General features: G+C 44.8%; 1 protein-coding gene across 1 annotated transcript in view; it reads left to right on the top strand.

The window, feature by feature from the left end:
* TMC2 (transmembrane channel like 2) overlaps positions 1-23,066 on the top strand; it is a 47,909-nt gene extending 24,843 nt beyond the window's left edge. Inside the window, exons 11-20 of the mRNA XM_054724171.1 lie at positions 2,718-2,906; positions 4,484-4,663; positions 6,095-6,244; positions 8,197-8,325; positions 11,531-11,598; positions 12,352-12,591; positions 15,682-15,807; positions 18,780-18,858; positions 19,725-19,827; positions 22,849-23,066. Of these exons, the coding sequence (XP_054580146.1) occupies positions 2,718-2,906; positions 4,484-4,663; positions 6,095-6,244; positions 8,197-8,325; positions 11,531-11,598; positions 12,352-12,591; positions 15,682-15,807; positions 18,780-18,858; positions 19,725-19,827; positions 22,849-23,066 (1,482 nt within the window). The remainder of the gene's footprint in view (positions 1-2,717; positions 2,907-4,483; positions 4,664-6,094; positions 6,245-8,196; positions 8,326-11,530; positions 11,599-12,351; positions 12,592-15,681; positions 15,808-18,779; positions 18,859-19,724; positions 19,828-22,848) is intronic.
* Positions 23,067-25,042: the final 1,976 nt, after the last annotated feature.

The following is a 25,042-nucleotide window of genomic DNA, read 5'->3' as shown; positions in this document are numbered from 1 at the left end:
GTAGGGCAGTTGGGGGCGACCAGGCCAGCAGGGGAGGGCAGTTAGGGGTGACTGGGCCAGCAGGGGAGGGCAGTTGGGGGCAATCGGGCCAGCAGGGGAGCAGTTAGGCATTAATCAGGCTGGCAGGAGAGTGGTTAGGGGGTGATCAGGCAGGCAGGCGGGCGAGCGGTTAGGAGCCAGCAGTCCTGAATTGTGAGAGGGATGTCCAACGGACATCCCCCGAGGGGTCCCAGATTGGAGAGGGTGCAGGCTGGGCTGAGGGACAACCCAACCTCCCCCCCCCCCCCCCCCCAGTGTACGAATTTCGTGCACCGGGCCTCTAGTTATAGATATAAAAATAAACCAGGAAATAACCAAATTAACAATGGCAGAAGCTGTAACACTGAAGCACTGTCCATCTTATTTTTTTCTCCATGACTGTAAAAACCATTCAGAGTTATTGATAGTTCAATATTTCTCCTGTCTGATCAAACTTTCTCCCAGGGCCTGGCAGAAATCATATTTATAACACAACTGTGCTTGTTTTATGTTTGTTTTTGTTTTGTTTTTTTGTCTTCTTCTGTCTCCTCTCTCCTGACCCTTCCTGGGAGGAGAAGTGAGCTGCTGCCCACTGACCAATGCCTACAGATGGCAGATACACCCATCAGGGACAGGGCTTGGGCTCAGCAACTCACTTACATGGGTTTCGTGAACCTCAGAGTCCTGTTAGCTTGGCAGTGGGTAGAGGAGGGAGCTGACTCAGTCCGCGCCCCCACACACACTTCTTCTCACAGCAATGGGGAGCCTCTGATGGAGCATCCAAGGACAGGGTAGGACTCAACGGGGCCTTTGTCTCCTCCTCCTGGCCTACCAGCAAGAGACAAAGAAGGTCAATGCCACCCTAGCCAGTTTGGTTCAGTGGATAGAATGTCAGCCTACGGAATGAAGGGTTCGATTCTGGTCAAGGGCACATGCCCAGGTTGTAGGCTCGATCCCCAGTAGGGAGCGTGCAGAAGGCAGTCGATCAATGATTCTTTCTCATCATTGATGTTTCTATCTCTCTCTCCCTCTCCCTTCCTTCCTAAAATCAATAAAAATATGTTTTTTAAAAAAATGTTTAAATAAAATGCTTATGAAGCACTTTGAACATCTGGGAAAGAGAAGGCTTCTCTTCTGAGTCTATTGAAAAACAAGATAATACAGTTATATAACTGGGCACTTGTTGTGAGAATGGTGTGTGTTAATGTATATTAACTGCCTGAAGAGTTAGTTTAACCTGAACCTGAACACAGTAACTGTAAATTAGTTGCCAAAAACTCCTTCCAGGTACTTTTGTATCTAATAGACTTCATTCTTCATCCTGGTCTGCCATATACTAATTTCATCTTCATAAAGTTATGATTACAGGAGAAAAGGTTAATAATAAAAAATCTATTGTATTTTTATACACTAGCAGCAAACAATTAAAAATAATTTTAAATTCCATTTTTAATAATATTATATAAATTATAAAAATTCCTAGGAATAGGTTTAACCAAAAAAAAAAAAAAATGAAGATTGCTACACTAAAAATATAAAATATTGCTGAAAGAGATTTGAAAACTCTAAATAAATGGAGAGCTATACCATCCTCATGGATTAGGACAGGGGTCACCAAACTATGGCCCAGGGTTCAAATCCAGCCTGCTGCCTATTTTTGTAAATAAAATTTTATTGAAACAAAGCCATGCCCATATATTTATATGGTCTCTGTGGTTGCTTTCATGCTACAAAGCATAGCTGAACAGTTGTGAGAGAGACCACATGGCCTGCAAAGCCCAAAGGATTTCCTATCTGGCTTTTTATTTAAAAACTAGAGGCCCAATGCACGAAATTCATGCAAGAGTAGGTCTTCCTTCCCCCAGCTGTCGGCACCAGCTTCCCTCAGGCACCAGGGACCTGGGCTTCCCTCACAGCCCTGGCTTCATCTGGAAGGTCGTCCAGTCTAATTAGCATATTATGCTTTTATTATTATAGAAAGTTTGGCCAGAACTTTTTTATAGAAAAAGCCAGCCTCTAGATTAGAAGACTCAATAATAAGAATCTATTTTAATCTATGTGATCTATAGATTTAAAACAATCCCAATCAGTTACTGGAATTTCTCTGATCCTTAGTATCTGGGATTTGGGTAATAATACAGTAGTAATTTCTCTATTGGTTCGTTGTTGAGATTAAGAGGGGAAATGCATGGGAAGTGTTTAACACCACATCTGGTACGTGGTAATTATTTAATAAATCTAAGCTTCTGTCTTTACGTGGACCAGAATAACAGTAACAGCAAAATGTGTTTCCTTTCTTTTTTAAATGGTTTTATTGGTTTTAGAGAGAAGGGAAGGCAGAGGGAGGGAAGGAGGGAGAGAGAGAGAGAGAGAGAGAGAGAGAAAACATCAATGTGAGAGAAACATCAACTGGTTGCCTCTTATACACACCTCAAGTAGGGACTGAACCCCACCCTGGGCATGTGCCCTGACTGGGAATTGAACTGGCAACCCTTTGGTGCTCCCGACGAAGCTCAATCAACTGGCCAGGGTTTTCTTAAAAGAAAGAACTAATTCTCCATAAGGCAACAGTGCTTAATATCACCACTCCATATTATTTCACTTACAGAAATACAGAAAGGAGTCATCCCAGGAACCCAACAGTGGTTCCCGTTGGCTCCTGGCCTTACATTACTCACATCTCATTTTCACACATTAAGGAATCAATAGTGGATGAACAAGAAAGTAACAAAGAAGAAAATATTCACCTGACAAGATTTCTCCGCGTCCTGGCCAACTTCCTCGTCATCTGCTGTTTGTGTGGGAGTGGGTACCTCATTTACTTTGTGGTGAAGCGATCCCAGGAATTCTCCAAAATGCAGAACGTCAGCTGGTATGAAAGGAATGAGGTAAGGAGGGCATCTCTATGGAAGTGAATATTAGGGGCAAATACTGAAATTACACTGGTTCCTGTGCCATTCAGCTAAAGACTTGATTTAGAAAGTGAAATTACATCTCTTTCTAGTCTAGTAGTGCAAACATCTTGAACAAAGAGTCACCCATTAGGCTTCTGTAGCTAGATAGAGCTGGATTTAATTAGCATGTCAGTCAGGATAGCTTTTAAACACAGCTGTTAAAAAGGTGATCCTTTCTTCACAGCTCTATAGTGCCATATGTCATAAATCAAGTGTTTATTAATACATGGCTAGGTTTCTGGGCTTCCTTTTCTATTCCATTGATCTATTTGTCTACTCCTGCACTAATAACACACTCATAAACCATAGCTTTATAGTATGTCTTGTTATCTGGTAGAGTGATTTTCTCATGGAGATCCACAGTAAAACACATTAAAGTTTTATTGTGATTATATTGAATCCATAAATCTCTTTTGGAAATTTGACATCTGTGGTAGTTGGCAAAATGGTTACAAATTCTTCCCACCCTTGTATACATATTTCTTTGCAATGTGATTTTCTAGCTCCTCCCACGAAGAGGTGGTATCTTTTTCCCCATCCCTTGAATACAGCTGGATTTGGCCATGTGACTTGCTTTAGCCAATGGGACAGTAGCTACCATGATACAAGCAGACTTGAAAAGTGTTTGTGAATTGGAACTTACTCTCTTGGAAATCCTGAGACCTCCATGATTTAAACAATTCCAGCCCGGCTGGTGTTGCTCAGTGGTTGAGCATCAACCTATGAACCAGGAGGTCACGGTTTGATTCCAGGTCAGGGCACATGCCCAGGTTGTGGGCTTGATCCCCAGTAGGGGGCGTGCACGAGGCAGCCAATCAATGATTGTCTCTCATCATTGATGTTTCTTTCTCCCTCTCTCTTCCTCTCTCTGACATCAATAAAAAACATTTTCTTTTAAATTAAAAAATAAATAAGTCCAGACTAGCCTAATGAATAATGAGACATGGCCCAGTTATCTCACCACCCCAGGTGATAGCCAATCAACCACCAGACATGTGAATGAAGCCAACAACCATCAATTGACCATAGATTCATGAATGAATCCAGGTGAGACAGCAGAACCATCTAGCTAAGCCCAGAAACAAATACTGACCCACAGAATCATAAGCTTCCTGTCTTCCAGTCTCCTGAGATGATGACGGCTATCACGGTGACTCTTACCTAGTTCACAGCTTTACAGAACACAAAGCAGTGCCCCCTAGGTTAACTCATTTACTTCTTAAAGTAAGTTTGCTCTTTTTTTTTTTTTTTTAATCAATAGTAATAAGCAACAGTCATGATGGCAACCAGTTGCAGAGCAATTATGATGTGTGGGACATATGCTAACTGCTCAGGGCATGTTGGTGCCTTCGCCAGGGTCACACAGCAAGTTGTGGAGACCCCAGGGCATCTCCAGAGGCAGAGGAGGGGACAACAAGGAGAGGGAGATGCAGGGCCCTCGGGGTGCAGAGATGGTGACCAACCAAGTGATGTTGATGAGGCAAGTAACCCAGGCTTTGCTGATCTCTCAGGTTGAAATTGTCATGTCCCTGCTTGGGATGTTTTGCCCCCCTCTGTTTGAAACGATCGCTGCCCTGGAGAACTACCACCCACGCATCGGGCTGAAGTGGCAGCTGGGACGTATCTTTGCACTCTTCCTGGGGAATCTCTACACGTTCCTCTTGGCCCTGATGGATGACGTCCACCTCAAGGTAAAGACCCCAAACTCCCCCCAGCCCCTGGTGCCCACCAAATTCCCTTGTTTAGATATAATACTCCCCTGATGCATGTGTCATATCAGTTAAGTAAATTTTGGAAAGCTCAGAAAAATAAGATGAACAACAAATAATCCCAGAATATGACCCAAGACAACCACCATTAACCATTTTGCTGCAGTTCTTTGCTGTCTTTTTCTTAGGTTGTCTTTCTTCCCATCTTGTACATGTCAGTTGGTACTCAATATTTTATCTGCAGCCTTTCGCATATGGTTTCATAGCTGCCGTGAGTGTTTACCAGCCGAGTAAGTGTCCACGGAGATGATATGTCATAATGGGCTTAACCTTTCCTCATTGCTCACCGAATGGTTATGGAGCCCTCTGTGTCAGGTCCTCGGAGGACAGCAGAGAGTGAAACACAGTCCTGTTCCAAGGGTGTTCACACTCTGGGCCAGGAGACAGGCTCATCCATTACAGATGCTGCAGGATATGCTTCAATGGGGCAAGCCCAGGGCAGCACTGCAGTGCATTCGAGGGGCTGCAGCACCCCCTGAGGAATCTTAGCAGAGACTGGAAACAGCAGAGGGAACAGCTGGTGCAAATAGAGAACTGCAGGATGGCTGAACAGAGTAAAGGGGGAGAAGTGAAAAATGAAACTGGGGAAGGCCCAGATGATGAGGCTCCTGCTCCTTACCCCTCCCTCCTCATTACTGAGCTGCTTGGATTTTTTTTCCTGAGGTTAACAGGGAAGCTATAAGAAGGTTCTAAGCATGGAAGTAATTGGATCTGGCCCTTGCCCATTGCTCCATCCTCATCTCTGGCTTCCCTCCTACTCCAATAGACTGCTCCACCCTCCTAAACCTCACATTTCCTCCTCAGGGCAAACTTCTCTCTCTCCACCCTTCTCCCCATGTTTGACTAGCTGACTAATCCTCCCAGAGGTTTAGGCTCAGATCTCTTTGTCTCCCCAGGAAGTCTTCTCTGGCTGCCATTGTCTGATGTGAATTTTCTCGATCCTCAGAGAAAATTTTCCATAGCTCTTATCACTCTACTCTGTAACTGTTCATCTCTGTCACTTATGAGACTGAACTTTCTGAGGAATGCTCCATCTCTTGTTCACTTCTGTGTCACCACTGCCTCATATGTCCAGAATAGACCCTGAGTCAATTATTCTCAAAAGAAGAATGAATGATTGGATGGATGGATGGATGGATGGATGGATGGATGGAAGATAACTTCATGGAAAAGACCCAAGGACTTTGGCCAATTGCCCCCTCTTCTGTTTAGATTTGGGGGGAATCCACTGAGGGGTAGGCAGATATGAGGTGGTAAGGTTGTGGCATGTGCTGGCTTCAGTTGTTGTTCCTGTGGAAACAGTCGGGCCATCCCTGGTTCCTTCCAACCCCGCATCTCCATCTTCTGTTCCAGCTTTCTAATGAAGAGACAATAAAGAACATCACTCACTGGACTCTGTTTAACTATTACAACTCCTCGGGGTGGAACGAGAGTGTCCCCCGGCCACCCCTGCACCCTGCTGACGTGCCCCGCGGCTCTTGCTGGGAGACAGCCGTGGGCATTGTGAGTAGCTGTGCTCTCCTGAAAAGTCATCCCTGTTCTCAATTATTTTTATTCTTTTCTTGTTGTGTCCATTTTTAAGCCATCAAAATGTCCAGGCAGTATTTCTTAGGAAAGTTCCACTTTTTCACTTTCCCATTTTTTCAATATCCATATATTTCTCTATATGCTTCATTCATTAATCTAATGTTTTTCTTTATTTAGAGTTTTACTGTATATTTCACTGCAAGCCTAAGGTTCTCCACCTGGAAAACAACGACTTCTAAAAATTGGATTCAGGAATTTGTGTGTATGTGCATCTGTGCATTTTTCTGTAAAGAGAATTAATGGTTTTTATTAGAGACTCAAAAATTAACAACTGCCATTTCCCTTTACCCACTTTTACCACCATTCCTGTAACTTGCACAGGGCGGACTTTAAAGCCTAGTGTTCTTGGCCTTCTTAGGCAGAACTTAAAATATTCACAGGTCACACAGGTCAGCTGCCTTCTCTTCCTCAATTCCACCTCTCTGCATGGGGTTTCTCTTCATCAGCCACCCCACTGAGATGCAGAGTTTAGTACTTTTCCATGGGTCCCCTGAAGAATCCACTCTCATAGAGCATCAAACAACAGTGCTATTAACTGAGGGTGATGAAGTGCAATGAAAGAGGGAATTACATCACACACTCCATTGAATACTGCCTACAAGTTCACCACCTGCAAATCCCGCAGGGAAAAAGATCTGTTCTTGCCCTCTCTCATGGAGGTCCTGAGGGCCCTTTCTTCCCACCTCCTTCATGGAGAGCTCAGACTCACCATCTCTTCCTCCTCCAGTCCAGATTCCCATGTTCTTCAAATCCTCCTCGTCTTCAAGGTGTAGAGTCACTGAGCTTCCCCAGTTCCTGCATTCAACTCATCACAATATGTAACAGAGAAAGAATCTTCAAGTCAATAAAACCAATCCTCTTTAGAAGACCATAGAGAGTTCGTTACCTACATGATTCTTTTTAAATATTCTGCTATATAGTCTCTCATTTCCTGCCCCACATCCTTGGGAGGTATCTCTCTTGCCCTCCTCCCTCAATGCCCATCACTGTTCCCATCACTGATACAAGTTTGTGTCTTTCTGAGCTAGTTGATAATGATGGGTTTGAGGCATTATGTCCTCCACCACCTCCAGCCCGAGCCCCAGAGTGGAGACCTGATGCATGTTGGGTTGTCTATTACTTGGAACATAAACCCAAATTCTTACTGAGGAATAACCCTGAAAATTCATCAGCTGTTCATCCAGAAATAATTCATTCATCAATTTGGAGAGTATAAAAATGAATAAAGCAGACCCTGGACTTTCTAGGAATTCCAAGTCCACTAGATGTCTTAAAATTTGTGATATTATCTGGTAGATCTTTAAATTTTCCCCCAAAAGTAATAAATTTTTGCCTCTTTTGCCATGTGCCTCTGTGGAAAACCTACATTATTTTTTCTATATAACAAGGAAAAAATCTTTAGGCGGAGGTAAAGAAAGTCAGCTATTGTCCCTGGTGACAAAGATCAGATTCAGGCTTATCTGGGGCCGCTGGTATTTCAGAGCAGGTGGGGAAAGTAAGGGGCGAGCCTTCAGATCCTGCATCTGTGCTGATAACTGCCAAGCTTTGGGCATTACTGGTGTGCCAGGCAATTGGCACACATAATCACTAAGCTTCCCATTAACCCTGCAAGGTTAATATTATTAACTTCAAGAGGTTCAGGGACTATTTCAAAGCAATACCATTAGTAATTATAGAGCTGAGACCTATGTAAGAATGTTTCAAAGCCTGGATCTTTGCTCTGCACCACCACCACTGTGCCTCCAAATTCAGAGGATCACAGAGAAGAATGCAGGTGGGTGGGGGAGAGTTTGCATGGCTGCAGTCAGTTGGGAGAGGTGGGCAAGGTCCAACCCTGACCACCCCTCCCTCTGTGTTCCTCCTTGCAGGAATTCGTGAGGTTGACGGTGTCCGACATGCTGGTAACGTACATCACCATCCTGCTGGGGGACTTCCTGAGGGCTTGTTTTGTCCGGTTCATGAACTACTGCTGGTGCTGGGACCTGGAGGCTGGATTTGTACGTCTCACAGATATTCCGCAGAAAGTTGTTTGAACCATCCCCTTTGATAGAGTCACAGGCATCTTGTGCATTTCTTTAGATGTTTAATGCCAGTCTCTGCTCTGTGAAGTAGGAAAGTATTTAATGTGCATTTCCTTTAAGTGTTTATCTGCCTTTTCCCAATGAAATTAACCATTGACATTCTTATCTGGAAAATGGAGGCGTTTGGCCTTGGGAAAGGTGGACCACACACTTCATTGCTGAGCCAAGAAATGCCAAAGCAGCATCGATTCTCACTAGGGAAGACAAAGAACACTAGACTTCGAAGTCCACAGTGTGCAAGCTACAGAAACAGAGTGAAGTGATAAGAGGAAATGGTAGCTCCTAATTTTTTAAAGTATATTTTTCTTGATTTCAGAGAAGAAAGGAGAGGGAGAGAAAGATAGAAACTTCAATGATGAGAGAGACTCGTTAATCAGCTGCCTCCTGCACACCCCACACTGGGGATGGAGCCCACACCCCAGGCATGTGCCTTGACCAAGAACCGAACCTTGACCTCCTGGTTCATAAGTTGACCCTCAACCACTGAGCCTCACCGGCTGGGCATGGCAATTCCTAATTTATGAAACTCTAATGAAATCCTAGAATGCAGCAGGGCAGATGTGGACATGAATGTTTCAGAAATTCCTGAAACACTCCAGGAACACAGTAACTATTGGTTCTGTCTTCTGGATTGTGTTTGACTAACCTCTTTGATTCTTATTCCTCACCTGGCTACTCCTCTTCCCCATCTACCTGGGAGACTGCTCATTCTAAATGTGTGTCATTTCCTCTCTCAAGTGGCCTTCTATGATCTGGCAGAACCCAAGACCCCATCTCTCCTGTGAGTCTCTACCTAAACACCTCACTTGCCCACCCAGTGGTCACTGGTCTTGGGAGGGACCTCCCCCTTAACCAAGCTCCAACTTTTGTTTACTATGTCATCCTCATCCTCGCCGGCAGCAGGGTACCTGGCCCAGGTAAGGGCCCACGTATAGGTCACTGTCATATTTTTTATTTTAGTCACCAGCCACAGTTTACACAGGCCTACTCAACTCCTCCTCAGTGAGGAAAACTTCATATCTTATCTGAGAACAATGGTGCAAGAACCTCGTGCTCAAAAAAGATGGCATCTTTATGTCATGACATTGCTAAGATGTCATTGCTTTCAAATTAATTTATTAAGTTCAACAAAATCTCAAAATAATCCTAAGGTTCATTTGAAAATTAATGTTGTGAAAATAACCTGGAAAATAATTAGAACAGCAGAATGAAAGGGACTAGACCTACACTTATATTAAAACATACTCTAGTCCTAGCCAGTTTGGCTCAGTGGATAGAGCCTCGGCCTGAGGACTGAAATATCCCAGGTTTGATTCTGGTCAAGGGCACATACATTGGTTTCAGGCTCCATCCTCAAGCCCATGTGTGGGAGGAAACCAATCAATGTGTTTCTCTCACATCGATGTTTCTCTCTCTCTGTCTCTCTCTCTCTCTCTCTCTCTCTCTTTTCCTTCCATTCTCTGTAAAAACTAATGGAAAAATATCCTCAGGTGAGGATTAACAACATCAACAAATAAAGTTGTTTCTTAAAAAAACCAAAAACCTCTGAAGCTATAGAGACTAAAACTGGTACTAGGGAATGGGCAAACATATCAATGGATAGGATAGAAAGTCCAAAAATAGGTACAATCAATATGGGAATTTAATTAACAATACAGGGAGTCTTTCAAACCAGTGGGAAAACAAAGAATTATATAACAAATGGGTTGAGACAACTGTTAACCATTGGAAAGGGAACTATATCTCTCACTTATTTTACCTAAATAAATAAATTGCAGCAGAATCAAAGTTTTAAACATCAAAATATGAAGTCATAACTTTCTAAAAGAAAGCATGTCTATATATATGTATATATATATAAGCCTAATATGCTAAGTATCCGACTGTTCAACCAATCTCTATGACACACACTGACCACCAGAGGGCAGACTCTCCAACTGGTAGGTTAGCTTGCTGCTGGGGTCCAGCGGATCAGGACTGGGTGAGAAGGCCAGACACGCCCTGGAGCCAACCTCCCGCGGTCCCTCCCGTCTCTAAAATATTTCTTCTAATTCATTTCCTTTCAATGTGCACGGATCCGTGCACTGGGTCTCTAGTATAATATAAAATTTATAATGTTGGGATGAAACAGATTTTTCTAAGCAAATACAAAACCCAGTAGATTAAAAAAAGGTGTTTTTTTAAATATTTTAAAATGTTAAATTGTAAATTCCCAAGATTTAACCTTCATGTGTTTGGATTTGTACATACTTCCTCCTTTGATCCATGCTTGCCTGACCTTCCTTTTTCTTTCTCCTTCTCTCATTGCTGTAACCTGTTATCTCCACTCCTGGAAGGCAAATTGGGAAGTAGGTTTAACCATGTTTCATGAGGACCCTGACTCCCCAGTGCTCACAAATTTGTATTCTTTCAAATACTTCACAAATCTCACAAACTCTGAAAATCTGAGTCAGGCTGAAAATATGTATCTAGCTAAGCTTTTTCTTTTCCATGAATGCTCTAAGACTAGAGAATGATGAGAAGGAGAAAAAAGAATTAGGGGAGTGACTTACTTATTTTTGGTTTTTATTTTGTTTTTTAAGCTTCTTTCTCAAAGTCCTCGTTTAATCATTTGCATTTTCATTATTTATTAGAATTACTCCTTGATTATAATTTCAAGGTGCATTTCTGATAAGAGCATTGGTGACATGTTCTCTTGGGGGCCAGGGTCCTCTCAAGAGAACACAGTCAGCCCACAGGCCCTAAACGGTAAAAACCCTCACATTTTATTCTTGAAAAGGACATTGAAAAGGTTTCCACTTTGAGAGCTTCCAACTATTTCTTTAAAAGTTGAAGGGTGTCCCCCCCAAAAAAATGTATACATACACTTTGAATAATTATAAAGGCAGTGTTTATTAAAGTATATTTCATTTTTAAAATTGACCTATCAGCTGTTAAAGTGTGTATGCACTTTGGGGGGACACCCTGTATGTTAAAGAAGCAGAACCCTGAATCCACAGTTCCTCTTTCTTTGGGATGGAGAGGATCTGGCTTGGCCAGTGGCTGGTAGTAGTGTCTGGCTGACACCATCTAACATGTTTTCTTTTTCTCCTCCCCCCTCCCCCTCCTTTTCTCTCGGCAGCCTTCATATGCTGAGTTTGATATTAGTGGAAATGTGCTTGGTTTGATCTTCAACCAAGGCATGATCTGGTGAGTTACCCAGTTCATCTGGGGATCACCTCATTTGGGGAGTCCGAAAACTGGAATCTCAGGCTTGGCTTTTTCAACTATCTGGGAGAGGCTGGAACTCCCTCCTTTCACGTGAAAAACAGGGGGTGGGACTAGATGAGAACCCCCAGTGTCTGCCCACCCCTGTGCTCTGGTGGGCAGAGTGAGGGAAGAAGAGAAGAGGTGGAGAAAGAAGGAAAACAGAAAGAAGAGGAGACAGAGGAAAGAGAGAGGGAAGATGGCAGAAAGGAAAAAGTGGGGAGGGAAGGGAAGGGAAGGGAAAGAAGAAGGAGAGAAGGAGGGAGATAAATGAACTAAGGAACCTGTTCCTCTGAGGAGTGAGTTAGAGGAGGTTGTATAACTTCAGCCAAAGACTTTCAAGATGCCAATGGCTCAATGCAAGTCAATGTCCAATTCTCTTAATTTGAGAACTTTTCAAATACTTTTCTGAGCAGTAATGTTATTTTAGGGAGACCATGGAGAAAGGGACAGGAAGCCATATAATTTGCTAGATGCCTGGTGCTGAGGCAATAATGCTCAGAGTGTCTCCTTCTGAGGAATGAATGGCCATGGTGTGGTGATAAATGTCCTGGTTAAATGGGAGGCCCCTTCCCTTGGGACCTGCAGCGAAGGCGGGGCCTCCTCCCCTAACCCATCAATCCCATTTCCTTCTGTCACCCTTCCCTGGCCTCTCCTGCTGCCAGACCAACCAGGTGTGTGTTTCTGCCCCTCCAGGATGGGCTCCTTCTATGCTCCAGGACTGGTGGGCATCAACGTGCTGCGCCTGCTGACCTCCATGTACTTCCAGTGCTGGGCGGTGATGAGCAGTAACGTGCCCCACGAACGCGTGTTCAAAGCCTCCCGATCCAACAACTTCTACATGGGCCTCCTGCTGCTGGTGCTCTTCCTCAGCCTCCTGCCAGTGGCCTACACCATCATGTCCCTCCCGCCCTCCTTTGACTGCGGGCCGTTCAGGTGCACAGACTTGGTTGCTTGAGAGAAGCTCCCCCGCCCCCAGGCAGTCTGCTCAGAGAGCAGTGGCTCAGAATTCCAGTTCTGGTGTCACATCAGCCTGCGAAAGGCCATGGAGCTTTGGACAAATCATTAGTCCTGCTCAGCAGTTTTCTGCAGGATGGAAATGTCCTATGTCTGCACGATCCAATATGGTAGCCACCAGCCACGTGGCTGTTGAATACTTGAAATGAGGACCGAGAAATTGACTTTCTAATTTTCTTTCATTTGAATTAATCTTAGTAACCCAATATGGCTAATGGCTACCATATTGGACAGCACAGTTCTAACCTTTTAACATATGGATAAATAACGTAACAGGGATGGGGGTGGGGAGTGGGAGGAGGTGGTATTCTGAAGATGAAATGACCGTATACAGTATTGACAAGCGCCATTCAAATGTGAAGCAGCTACTGAGACTCTTGACTGGGACTCCACGTTTTGCAGAGCATTTGCCAGCACTGTGGGTTCAGGGTATACATCAGACTAGTTTGGGAGACTGGACATTGTATAAAGAGATCAATAATTATATAAGGAGGTACATTGAGAAATCTGTGCATCTACTGCTCTCTTTCCAAATGTGAGACTTTCTAGAAAGCCCTCTCTCTACTCCATAAAAAGGGGTTTGTGGTTAAAGCAATTTGGAACATGCTGACTCTTTTATCTGCCACCTTCTCACTTAGAAATGCTTGATGCAGCTCCTGTGCTAAAGGCGTGGAGGAGTCATGCAATAAGATAAGATGTGCAAGTTAATGTTTCTATCCTTATTGGCCACAGACCCTTTCTTCATGTAACACCCATCAGGGCCGGGAGTAGGGTGAGGTGCCCACCCTGCATCTGCACGAGCCTCAGAGTGAATACCTCCTTAAATTGTGCACCCCAGAGCCTCACCCGCCTCACCCCAGTCCCTGTCCTGCCTACTAGTGTGGATCAACACCCTTTGGGAAATGCTGCTCGGTTTATAAAGGACTTAGCTGGATACAGCCCGGTAGTTAGTGCCCCACAGGGAGTGTCCTGGGAGCTCAAAGAAGAGAGTAGCAGGAGTGCTCACAACAGACTATAATCTGGCTGCTCAGAGGTTCAGACAGAAGGAAAGGGGGGGCGGGCTAGATGTAGAGTAGAAGGCCTGAAGGCCAGGCTGCAGGGAGAACCACATGGCACAGGTGGTGGAAGCCTTCCTGAGCAAGGTTTGGAGGGCTGGGCTCTGGGTGCAAATGCCAGTGCCCCTTTGCTGAGGCTGCCCGCCTGTCCCCAGGCAGGAGGCCAGTGAATGGGCCTGTGCCATGCAGGCCCTCACCCGCTGCCCCACCCCGCTTCATCTGCTACCCTGAGAGGCCCTGACAGCCTCCACCCAGATGGCAGGGGAAGGGACCTGAAAATGGAACTCAGCAGGAAACATGGTTGCCACCTCCTTCCTGTCACTCCTCTGATCAAAACCCATCAACGGCTGGAACATTCATCCCGTAGATATTTTCATAGCTTCCTCTCACTTGCTTCAGGTCTTTATTCAAAGGCCAGTGAGGCCTTCCCTGGAGACCCTAACTAAAATGCCACACACACACACACACACACACACACACACACACACACAAACTTACCATTGTTTCTGCTTATTCTATCTCCTTACTAACATCTACAAACCATTCCTTCTGCCTATTTATCTTGTTTGTTGTCTGACTCCTCCACCAGGACATAAGCTCCATAAGGGTGTGATTTTTGCTTCCTTTTTTGCGGCTTTATACCCACTGTCTAGAAAAGAGCCCTGGGTCAATGCTTAAACTAGACCCTTCACTTCACAGAAATTCACTTTTACATTGGAGGGATTCAGGGTTTAGATTCGTTCCAGACGAGCAATATAAATGAATGAAATGGGCAGCGTTGCAGAGCAGATAGTTAAAAATAGGGGTTGGTAAACTGTAGCCCATGGACCAAATCCAGGCCACCAACCTGCTTTTATAAACAGTTTTATTGGAACACGGCCACCCCTGTTTGCTTACATATAATCTACAGCTGCTTTCTCGATAACACAGCAGAAGTGAGTAATTCCAACAGAGACCTTCTGGCTCACAAAACCTAAAATCTTTATTATCTGTCTCTCTTCAGAAAAGAATTGCCAGCCCTCTGATTTAGAGCATAGATTCTAGAACCAGCTCTATCACTTGCCAGCTGGGTCATCTTGAGCAACTTTCTTAGCTCCCTACACCACAGGTTCATGCCTATAGGACATTCATCCTGTAGATATTTTCATAGCTTCCTCTCACTTGCTTCAGGTCTTTATCCAAAGGTCAGTGAGGCCTTCAAGATGGAAATAACAGTAGGGCCTACCTCATAGGGTTGTTTTGAGGATTTAGTGTGTTATTATTTGTAAAGTGCTTAGAGGAGTGTGCAAATCCATACTAAGGCATATATGCAAGTTTGAAAATAACCTGAGACTCTTGACTGGGACTCAAGATGGAAATAACAGTAGGGCCTACCTCATAGGGTTGTTTTGAGGATTTAGTGTGTTATTATTTGTAAAGTGCTTAGAGGAGTGTGCAAATCCATACTAAGGCATATATGCAAGTTTGTTAAGCCTGAGTCCTGCCCAAGTTGGGGGTAGCTGGTACCCATCACAATGCTATGAGGTAAGAAGTATTATCTACACCAGGGATCAGCTAACCTTTTCTGTAAAGAGCCTGATAGTAAAAAATCGAGAGGCACCATGATGTCATCCATCACGTCAGCCTTTAGAGAACTATTCCCATGCATGGGAAGCTCTGTGTCGGTCCCATAGCTATATTACAGGCAATTTTCTCCCATAAGCGTGTAGGCGAACACCCATAAGATGTCAGACGCAGGAGGCCAATGTAGTTTGAGAAGTTGTGAGGGCACTGACCTGGCTATAATCCCGAGCCAAAAGGGCAGCCCGGTGGGGGACATTTTTATTTGCAGTCCATCAGGGGCAGATCTGTGGTTCTTCCCGCTCAGTGGTGAGCAGCAGCTTTGGGAGGGGCATGCACAGTCATGTGCCGTGTGAGCTTTGCAGCATGCTGTAATGTGTCCTCTTCTTTCCAGTGGGAAAAACAGAATGTATGACGTCATCCAAGAGACCGTTGAAAATGATTTTCCAACCTTCCTGGGCAAGATCTTTGCGTTCATCGCCAATCCAGGCCTGATCATTCCAGCCATCCTGCTGATGTTGTAAGTTAGCCAAGGCCCCTGGCTCGGCCTCATTGAAACCTCCCCTTCATAGTTGAAACTTCCTTAGCAGATCTTTCTTTCTCGCCCTCTTCGTCTGGATGTCCCAGATGCAGATCCTGAGACAACGATTCAAATGCAAGTAGTTTATTGGGGAAGAGAGTAGGGTAGACAAACAGGAAGCTGCTTTATTATCATTGGGATGATGTTGGTCCTGCTGGAGAATTCTGGTAAACAGTGTGCTTCAGAGTTACCTCACTCAAGGGTAGGGATCTGGGGCATTTGCACACCAGCTGCCATCAGTCACTGGATGAATGCTGCTGGGAATCTCGGGAGGGGAGAGGCGTTGGTTCATTGACCAGCAATACAGGCCAGGAATATTCCCAGGGAGAATGATTTCTGTGCAGGGGGCTGCAGGGGAAGCTCCAGGCACAGAGGAAAAGGTACTGGCAGCTGCAAGTTTTTAGGGAGCATATGGAAAGATAGGGGCCAAGGAATATGGGTGGGTGCTGATAGTGTCTGTAACACCCTCCTAAACATTCACTGGAAATATCAACGACCTCTGGCTCTGAGTCTCTGAGAAACCTTAGGGGCTGATTCAGCCTGTCCCTGCAGGGCCCATGGGACTTCTCCACAGAGCATCCTGTGCCCTAAAACCGTGGTCAGCAAACTGCAGCTCGCCAGCCACATGCGGCTCTTTGGCCTCTTGAATGTGGCTCTTCCACAAAATACCACGGCCTGGGCGAATCTATTTTGAAGAAGTGGCGTTAGAAGAAGTTTAAGTTTAAAAAATTTGGCTCTCAAAAAAAATTTCAATCCTTGTACTGTTGATATTTGGCTCTGTTGACTAATGAGTTTGCCGACCACTGCCCTAGAACATCTGGCTCCTTCATTCATCACTATCCCTCTCAAAGACTAAGAAACCCCTGAGGATGATGGGTGGGTCTGAGGATTTCTGTATCTCCAACACCAGCCCACACCTAGGGCAAAGTAGGAGAACAATGAAAGCTCTTTGAAGGACCAGGGGAAGGAAGAAAAAAAGAAGACAGGAAGCTAGAGCCCTGAATTTGAATTACCTCATCAAAAATACACTAGTGAAAATATTAGTTTTTTCTTTATAAATATCTATTGTTGTCATGTGTTTTTTTTTTAATTATGAAATATTACTAACATACAGAAAAGTACAACCATGTTCGTGATCACAAATTTAGATGTTAACATCTAGCAATATTTGCTTCAGATCTGTCTTTTTAAAAGAAGATACACTTCAAGCTCTCCCCAATCCTTTTCTCTCCCTCCCTCTCCAAAGGTAACTGCTATTTTGATTAGCTTTAATCATTCTCATATTTATTTTGGTACTTTTCATCATGTGTGTATGTACTATTGTTTTCTGAGTTTAAAAATTTTTCATGAATGGTCATACTACATAGTTTTCTTCACTCAACATTATGTTTAGGAGATTTATCCATGTAGATACATGAGCATAGATTTTAATATCGCTATATGTTCCATTGTATGAATGAATGAACCAGTTTATTCATTTCTCTGCATAGACATAGTTAGGTTGTTTCTACTTTTTGCTCTTGCAAATGTGCTCCTTGTACATATATGTCTCCATGTGAGAGTTTCTCTAAGATAGACCTCTTGGAGTGGAATTGTTGGGTCATAGGTATGTGTTTCTTTGTTCTCTTTAAATAGTGTTAAACTGCTCTCCAAAATAGGTGTATTTCCTTACACCTCAATTCCAAACATCTGCTCTAGTCCTGGCATGAAAGAGGGCTGACATGCTATCACAACCTGGACTGCCCTGGACCCCCTGAAAAGATTCTGGGACCCAGACACCAAACCTGACCTTTGCAGGCAACTTCAGGGGGAACACAGTCCCCCATAAACACTTTATCCTCTCTCACCCCCAGCTCCTCCCTAATAAACGGGTTGTTAATTAGGAGAAAGGGCAAGGCCTGGTGCCGACAAAGTGCCAAAACAGTGAGTGGTCCCTTTACCCATCCTCCCTTCTCTGTATGGAGAGAGCTGGTAGATTCTACTCAAGTGGCTATGGGCGGCCCACATGAGAGGAAGGTTGGGAAGTAGCTAAGGCTTGAAGTTCATGGAGAAAAGAGGCAATTAGGATGAACCTAAAAAGCTCTCAGCTAACAGGCTGGCTGAGCACCCAACCCAAGTGGCCTCTCTGTTCTCAGGTGGTACAGTCCATGTCATAGCCCCAGCAGGTCCTGTGAAAGGGAAGCCCAGATTATAACCTCAAAGGACACCCAGTCCTGAAGTCAGCCAGTGGGAGCCTGATGCTGAAAACCAGCAACTCAGGAAAGAAATTCCACCTGTGCAACTGAGCAGGGGACCTCCAGGGCATCTGCAGTTGTGTTTCTAGGCGAACTTGGAGCAGGTACTTAGCAGCTCTGCCTCTCTCCACACTTGACGATTGTGAAAAGAGCTTTGGCTTCAAATGTTGGCTCTGAGGAGCACTGATAGAGGGGCTGGCCTTGGGCAAATTACTTAACCTTTCTGAATCCCAGGATACTGATTTGTAAAGATGGGAATCATCATTTCCACTTCATGGAGTTTCATCAAAACCAGTGGGGGCACAGAGCCTGGCACAGGGCAGTGCCCAGGAAACACAAGCAGCTTCTTTTGCAGACAGGACACCCTGCTACTCCCCCACCTCTTCAGGTTTCCATGAGAGGGATGATTCCTTTAGCCGCCTTTTATTGAGCACTCTGAGAGGTAGAAATGTGTAGGTCATGTCCACGTTCCATCAAATAGAGAGAGCAGGGATGTCCAGGACCTTTTGTCCATGTTAAGTGGAGGATTTAGGATGGTAGAGCCTCTCTCCACCCTGCCCAGGGGCAAAGCCTTGGCACCGACTCCAGGAAGCCTGCCCTGATTTCTTGGGAAAGGCATCCAGCTCTTGTCACTTTCCAAGGCCGCCGTCCCACAGGAGGCATGCTTTTCTCTTACAGCCTGGCCATCTACTACCTGAACTCGGTTTCCAAAACCCTTTCCCGCGCCAATGCCCAGCTGAGGAAGAAAATCCAAGCGGTGAGTCTGTCGAGAGTTTCCTTCTGGAAGGTAAAAATGATGTCATGTGTTTGTGTTTTGCTGATTTGCTCTGTGAACCCAGTTGTGTGCTCTAAATGGCTTTCTTCTGAATCAAAACCAAAAATACCTGTATGACAGGTAGCAGCTTATGAGATTCAACAGCATGCATTTACATTCTCGGGATATTTGGGTGTCTATAACAATAATTACTTACATTTTGAGAGGTTGCTGAAGAACAGGAGAAATTCAATGAATTCAACCAATGTTCACACATCATAAAACCAGTACCCACGATAATTCCTATAGATTAAGACTCATACTATAAATACTAAAGAAAACAGTGTTGTCAAAACTACATATTGCTTGTGACCTGTGGCCTAGGAGGTCTTGGAAGTTTCCTCCAAGCTCAGGCAGCCTCTCTCAACATTAGCTGGCTTCAGACTGCTCTCTTCCATTCTCCCAGCTCCCCCACCCTCACCTCCTACATATGGTAAACCCTCTCTAGACCCTGACCTCCTTACTTCCTCGATGCCTCTACAGGAACGAATCTCATCTGCTTCACAGGCAGTTCCCCATCCCCATCCCCATCCCCATTTCCTTAACCTTACTGGTCTCTTGCCCAGATCAAGAAAACCATTGAACTTTCATTGAGGGCTTCCAGCCTCCAGGGCTAGGTGCGCCTTCAAACGCTGTGCAAACCTGAGCTCTGCTGCCCCCTGCAGTCAGTCATGAGGACTAATAACGGGCGATTTAAGGTAGTTCTCAAGAACTGAAGATGGATGGAGTCCTTGCCAACTAGATCTCACCATCCTGAGCTCAAACACCCATTTCCCTGGGCAAGACCAACCATTAATGTTTTCCTGCAGCTCCGTGAAGTTGAGAAGAGCCACAAATCTGTCAAAGACAGAGCCACAGCCAGAGATTCCGAGGACACAGCTAAAGACAGCTCCAAAAATGCCACCAAAGCAGGTAAATTCCCTGTCATGATTACTTTTTACAAGGCCACATGGAAAGGTGTAAAGAGTATATGCTGTGAAATCAGATCTGGGATTGAAATCAGAATTCTGGTGATTATTAGCTGTATGAAGTTGGGTCAGTGAAAATAAGAATGAATTATAGCCCTAGCCGGTTTGGCTCAGTGGATAGAGCGTTGGCCTGCGGACTGAAGTGTCCTGGGTTCAATTCTGGTCAAGGGCACATGCCCGGGTTGCGGGTTCAATCCCCAGTGGGGGGAGGGAGGGGGGGGTGCAGGAGGCAGCCGAACATTGATTCTCTCTCATCATTGATGTTTCTTTCACTCTCTTCCTCTCCCTTCCTCTCTGAAATCAATAAATATATATATTTTTAAAAGAATTAATTATAGTGCCGACCTCATGCAGCGGTGAAAATGCGATGGATCATGTGTTAAAGTGCTTTTCAGAATTCCTGGCACAGAGAAAGGACCGACGAAAACGAGCGGCCTCTGTAACCTGGGGAAATAGCACTGCTTGTCCTGTAGGGTTGTCTCACTCGTTTCTACCCTCCAAGTCTTCTGTGGTAACTTTTCTTCTCTCTGCTCCTCGTAATTTAGTTGTTTCTGAAATGATTTTTGTCTTCTCCACTTTCTCTCCTGAGTCTGTTAGTTCCCATGTCACATCCTTCTAATGTCTGGCTGCTTAACCCAACGTTGAGAACTGTTGGTCCCGCCACACCGCTTTAAGATGCTCAAAGTGTCAGCTGTCATGGGTCACAGCTGCCCGGGGATGGGGAAGGTGTTTGTTTTCTATGTTGTTTTGAATGATTTCTTTGGAGGACGCATAGGGAGATTTGCACCTAGCAGTTGCAAATTATCTTTTTAATTATCTTTAAAAAGAAAACATTAGAATATCTATCTAGAATAAAAGGGTAAGAAACAGCCACATACGTTCCAAAGTGTCACAGGGCTTCTGAGGAGACTAATCAAAAGCCATCTCCACCTTGGGAGTAAGAAAAGGTCCAATTGAAAGAGACCATCTCTGAGGTGATCCCATCTTCCAAGGATTGTCCCTGTTTTAAAATTAAACAGTGCCTGGAGGCTGTGATTTTGGCCTTCGGTGTGAGAATTGAACAAGATGCACAAGAGATGATTGATAGTTTATGAGTTATAATTTTTAGTGCAGAAATTATTTGATACTTTTAGAACATGTAGGCAAGACTATCAGAAAAAGAAACAAGAATTTAAACATATAGCAGTATTTCCCTGCAAGATGAAAATCCTCCATCAGTTATTTTCAATTTTCCGGATCCTCTAGTCAGGAGAAATAGGGCACCCATGTACATCCCCAGCAAACATTTTGTTGATATTAGAATAATAATGCCCTGGCTAATGGCGCTCAGTTGAGCATCATCCCATGCACCGAAAGGTCACTGGTTTGAGTCCCGGTCAGGGCACACACCAGGTTGTGGGTTCTCTTTCTCCCTCTCCATTCCTCTCTAAAATCAATTATATACATATATTTTTAAATGAATAATAACAAGTATTCTAGTACTGAGTGTTGATATTGGAATGGGACAAGTTACTACTGAATAGTAAAAAGTCACAAGTAAATCAGTGGATGTTGCAAAAAGAGGACAAGAAGCCTGTGTCAAAATAGAACCTATCCCTGGTGAGTCTCCCAAAATGTGTGCAGCTACAGACCTCGTCCATCAGATCGACCAGCAGCCCATCGAGGGCCTCACGGCCTGGTGCGTGGCGTGCAGGGAGTGACTGACTGGCAGCTTATTATTGTGAAGCTGAGGGAACTATCTGAAATCACCTAACTTTTCCACACAGGTCAGAGAATGGAGCAAATGCAATACTATGTTGTAATATCACCAACAAAACACAAAATGGGTGGATGTTTTTGGACACTGATAGACTTATGTATGGGAGGAAAAATAGGTGTGCAAAATGTTTTCCATGAGAAGCCAAGATACTTACCCTGGTTTGTCAGTTGTCAAACGTCTCCAGAATCTCAACGTGCCTGCCCTCCTGACCCACTTCTTTCCCCTCCTTTCTCTACTGGCTGCTGTTTTAAAGCTTGCCCTTCTTCAAATTTTAATTCTTATTACAGATCTAAAGCTCTTTTAATTTAATATTGACTAAATCAGTACTGCAGTTTTTGCTTAAAAAAAAAAAAAAGAGTTATCTGAATATACCCATGGGAGCTTAGGAAGATGGTCAACCTTTAGTCTGGAAAATTCCCATAGTCTCATTGCCGCCCTCACTTAGCTTCTCTTCTTGAAGCTTTCACCAGAATGATCTTAGCTGTTATAACAAACAGGCCCCAAACAGCTAATGGCTCAAACACAATAAAAGTTTACTTCTCACTCAAAATAATGTCCAAATTGGGTATTTCGATTTGATGGCCACTTTGTTCCCAAGTGATGATGCGGGGACCCTGGCTCCTTCCATCCTGTGACTCCGTCCGCTTGAGCCAGTGCAAGGGGAAGAGCCTGGAACACATGCCTGGAAGTGGCGCACATCAAAGCCTGGACTTTGGTCAAGGCCACGCCCATCCGTAATGGAAACTGGGTCCGGTAAAGAACAACCAGTAACTGCCCCTCACTTGGCGTTAGGGGAAGGGAAGGAAACAAGTGCGTGAAAGAGCTGGAAATCGGATTTGATTCCAGTTTACACAGCCCCTCCCATCATCGTATTCGACCCTGGCAGCCACCTGTGAGGCTGTTGTTGTTGTCCCAATTTTATACTCAAGAAAACCAGGTCCACAGAGTCTAGCCTCGGGCCAGCATTCAAATTCTAGTCCTCCAGCCAGCAGATCATAGTCCTCCAGCAGATCTGTTCATGCAAAGGCTGGGCCAAGGTGTCCCCAGAGGCCTGGGGGTGATCTGACCTTTCTCAAATCACCAAATAGGACTGAAATCTACATACTGAGCAGGACAGCTCCAGAGGGCTCTACTCCATACCAAAAAAAAAAAAAAACTGTAGCAAAATCTCTCACATCCTCATCCTTGCCTTGGTTCTTTTTCCAGGGACCACGCCTCACTCTGCCAGCCAAAGCCAGACCCTGGGCAAGAAGGCGCAGGGCCCTGGGACCTCCAGTTCTGCCAGTCGGACCATGATGCCTGCCTCCAGTCACCTCCCTATATCTCGGCCTCCTGGCATCAGACCAGATTCTGGCCAACCCGGGCCTCAGACTCATCCTGGGAGATCAGCCTCTAGAAAGAGTCCTCAGAGACCTCCCCACTGACAGCGGGGACTCAGAGGAGCCCCTTCCTGGGGCTGAACCTCAAGCCCCAGCAGCTCACATGCCCAAATCAGTGTTTTCTCTCCTCTCACACACACATTGTCTCTCCTCTTACTGAATGTGGGGATTTTGATTACTTTGTCTCGGGCCATGGTTTCATCTGCCCTTTAGGGGAGCTGAGCCTCTTGTCTCCCCATAATTGTCCTTCCCAGTATCTTGGTGCAGGTAGCTCTGGACCTTGCACTCATGGTAGCTTCCCTTGGCTCCAGGCTTTGGGAGAAGGGGGCAGGGGCTGCGACCACCATCATAGACTTTATTCCTGGCACCCATGTTGGGACACAGGTTTCTACCAGCTCCACCAACTGGGAGGAGGATTCACAGGGGCCATATCCTGACCATCACCTCTATACAAAGGAGGTGAGATGGTTAGAATAAAAGGTACAAGTAGCCAATGAAAATAAAACTAAATGGACCCAAGTCCAGCCATGGTGAGTGGGAAGATGGTGACCCAGAACCTGGTCTGAGGAGAAGCCGATGCCATTAAGCAGAAATGCACTGGAGCCTCCTAGCAGCAAGGCAATGAGGGAGTAACATAGTCCTTCTTATCTAATTGAAGGAAATGTAAGATTGCTCAGGGCAGAAAATCTTCCTCATGCACCAAATTATAAAAGGAATGTGATAGCCTGTTTATTGTATAGGACTGTGGTTGGCAAACTGCGACTCGTGAGCCACATGCGGTTCTTTGGTCCCTTGAGTGTGGCTCTTCCACAAAATACCACAGCCTGGGTGAGTCTATTTTGAAGAAGTGGCATTAGAAGAAGTTTAAGTTTAAAAAATTTGGCTCTCAAAAGAAATTTCAATTGTTGTACTGTTGATATTTGACTCTGTTGACTAATGAGTTTGCCGACCACTGCCCTAATCCATTTGGCTCAGTGAATAGAGCGTCGGCCTGCTAACTGAAGGGTCCGAGGTTCGATTCCGGTCAAGGGCATGTACTTTGGTTGCTGGCACATCCCCAGTAGGGGGTGTGCAGGAAGCAGCTGATCGATGTTTCTAGCTCTCTCTTTCTCCCCCTTCCTCTCGGTAAAAAAATCAATAAAATATATTATAAAAAGACTCTTCAATAGCCAGGTATCTTGCTGGTAGTCCCCTCCTTTCTTCTACCTGGTGCTCCCAGACCCAGGTGAGCATGCGGCTTCAGGATCAAGAGACATTCTCACTCCATGTCTCTGCACGTCCTAAAAGTGGTCCTGTCCCTCAACCACCACCCAATCAAGTTCCCAGAGATTCTCAGAAGAATCCCCACACCCTGCAAGTCAGGCAAAGTCCTGATGGAGATTTCATAAGCTATACAATTAAAATAATTTCCAACTTCCTTCCCTTTCTCAGCCCAGCTCCAAAACTTCACACACAACCTGGGATGGAGAGAAATTATAAATTATTTCTCCCAAGTTCATCTCCAGGCAAGACTAAATAAGATATGACTGATGCCCCCATCTTCCTGGAACCGAGACCCAACCCCCCGCAATCCAAAAATGTTTGTGCATCACATCCCTTCTTCTGGAGAATACACCCCGGTTTCGAACTAACCTATCTGAGACCTCAACATAAGAATCAACAGAATCTAATCCTACCAATCAGGACTGCAAGACCCAACATTGGCCACCACGCTGATACCTGGCCTTCAAGTCATCCTGCCTGGGGATAATGCCAGCCCCTGGGGAAGGGAACAAGAGAGGCCCCAGTCATCACTCCTGGCAGTGACTCCTGCCAGGCTTCTAATGGCTATCAATTTACTTAAACACCCACCATAAACACAAATTACCCTGTTCTGGTGATGCATAATTTTATGTGAGGGAATATTTGCTTTCTATTGCTGCACAACAAACTGTCCCCAAAATTTAAGAGCTTAAAATAATAAACATTTATTATCTCCTACAGTTAGTTTCCTGTGGATCAAGAATTTGGGAATAATAACA

This window comes from Eptesicus fuscus, chromosome 12 (genome assembly GCF_027574615.1).
Source record: "Eptesicus fuscus isolate TK198812 chromosome 12, DD_ASM_mEF_20220401, whole genome shotgun sequence".
In the NCBI taxonomy this organism is placed as follows: domain Eukaryota; kingdom Metazoa; phylum Chordata; class Mammalia; order Chiroptera; family Vespertilionidae; genus Eptesicus; species Eptesicus fuscus.
The sequence above is the reverse complement of the archived record's forward strand: the minus strand, read 5'-3'. Positions and strand labels throughout refer to the sequence as shown.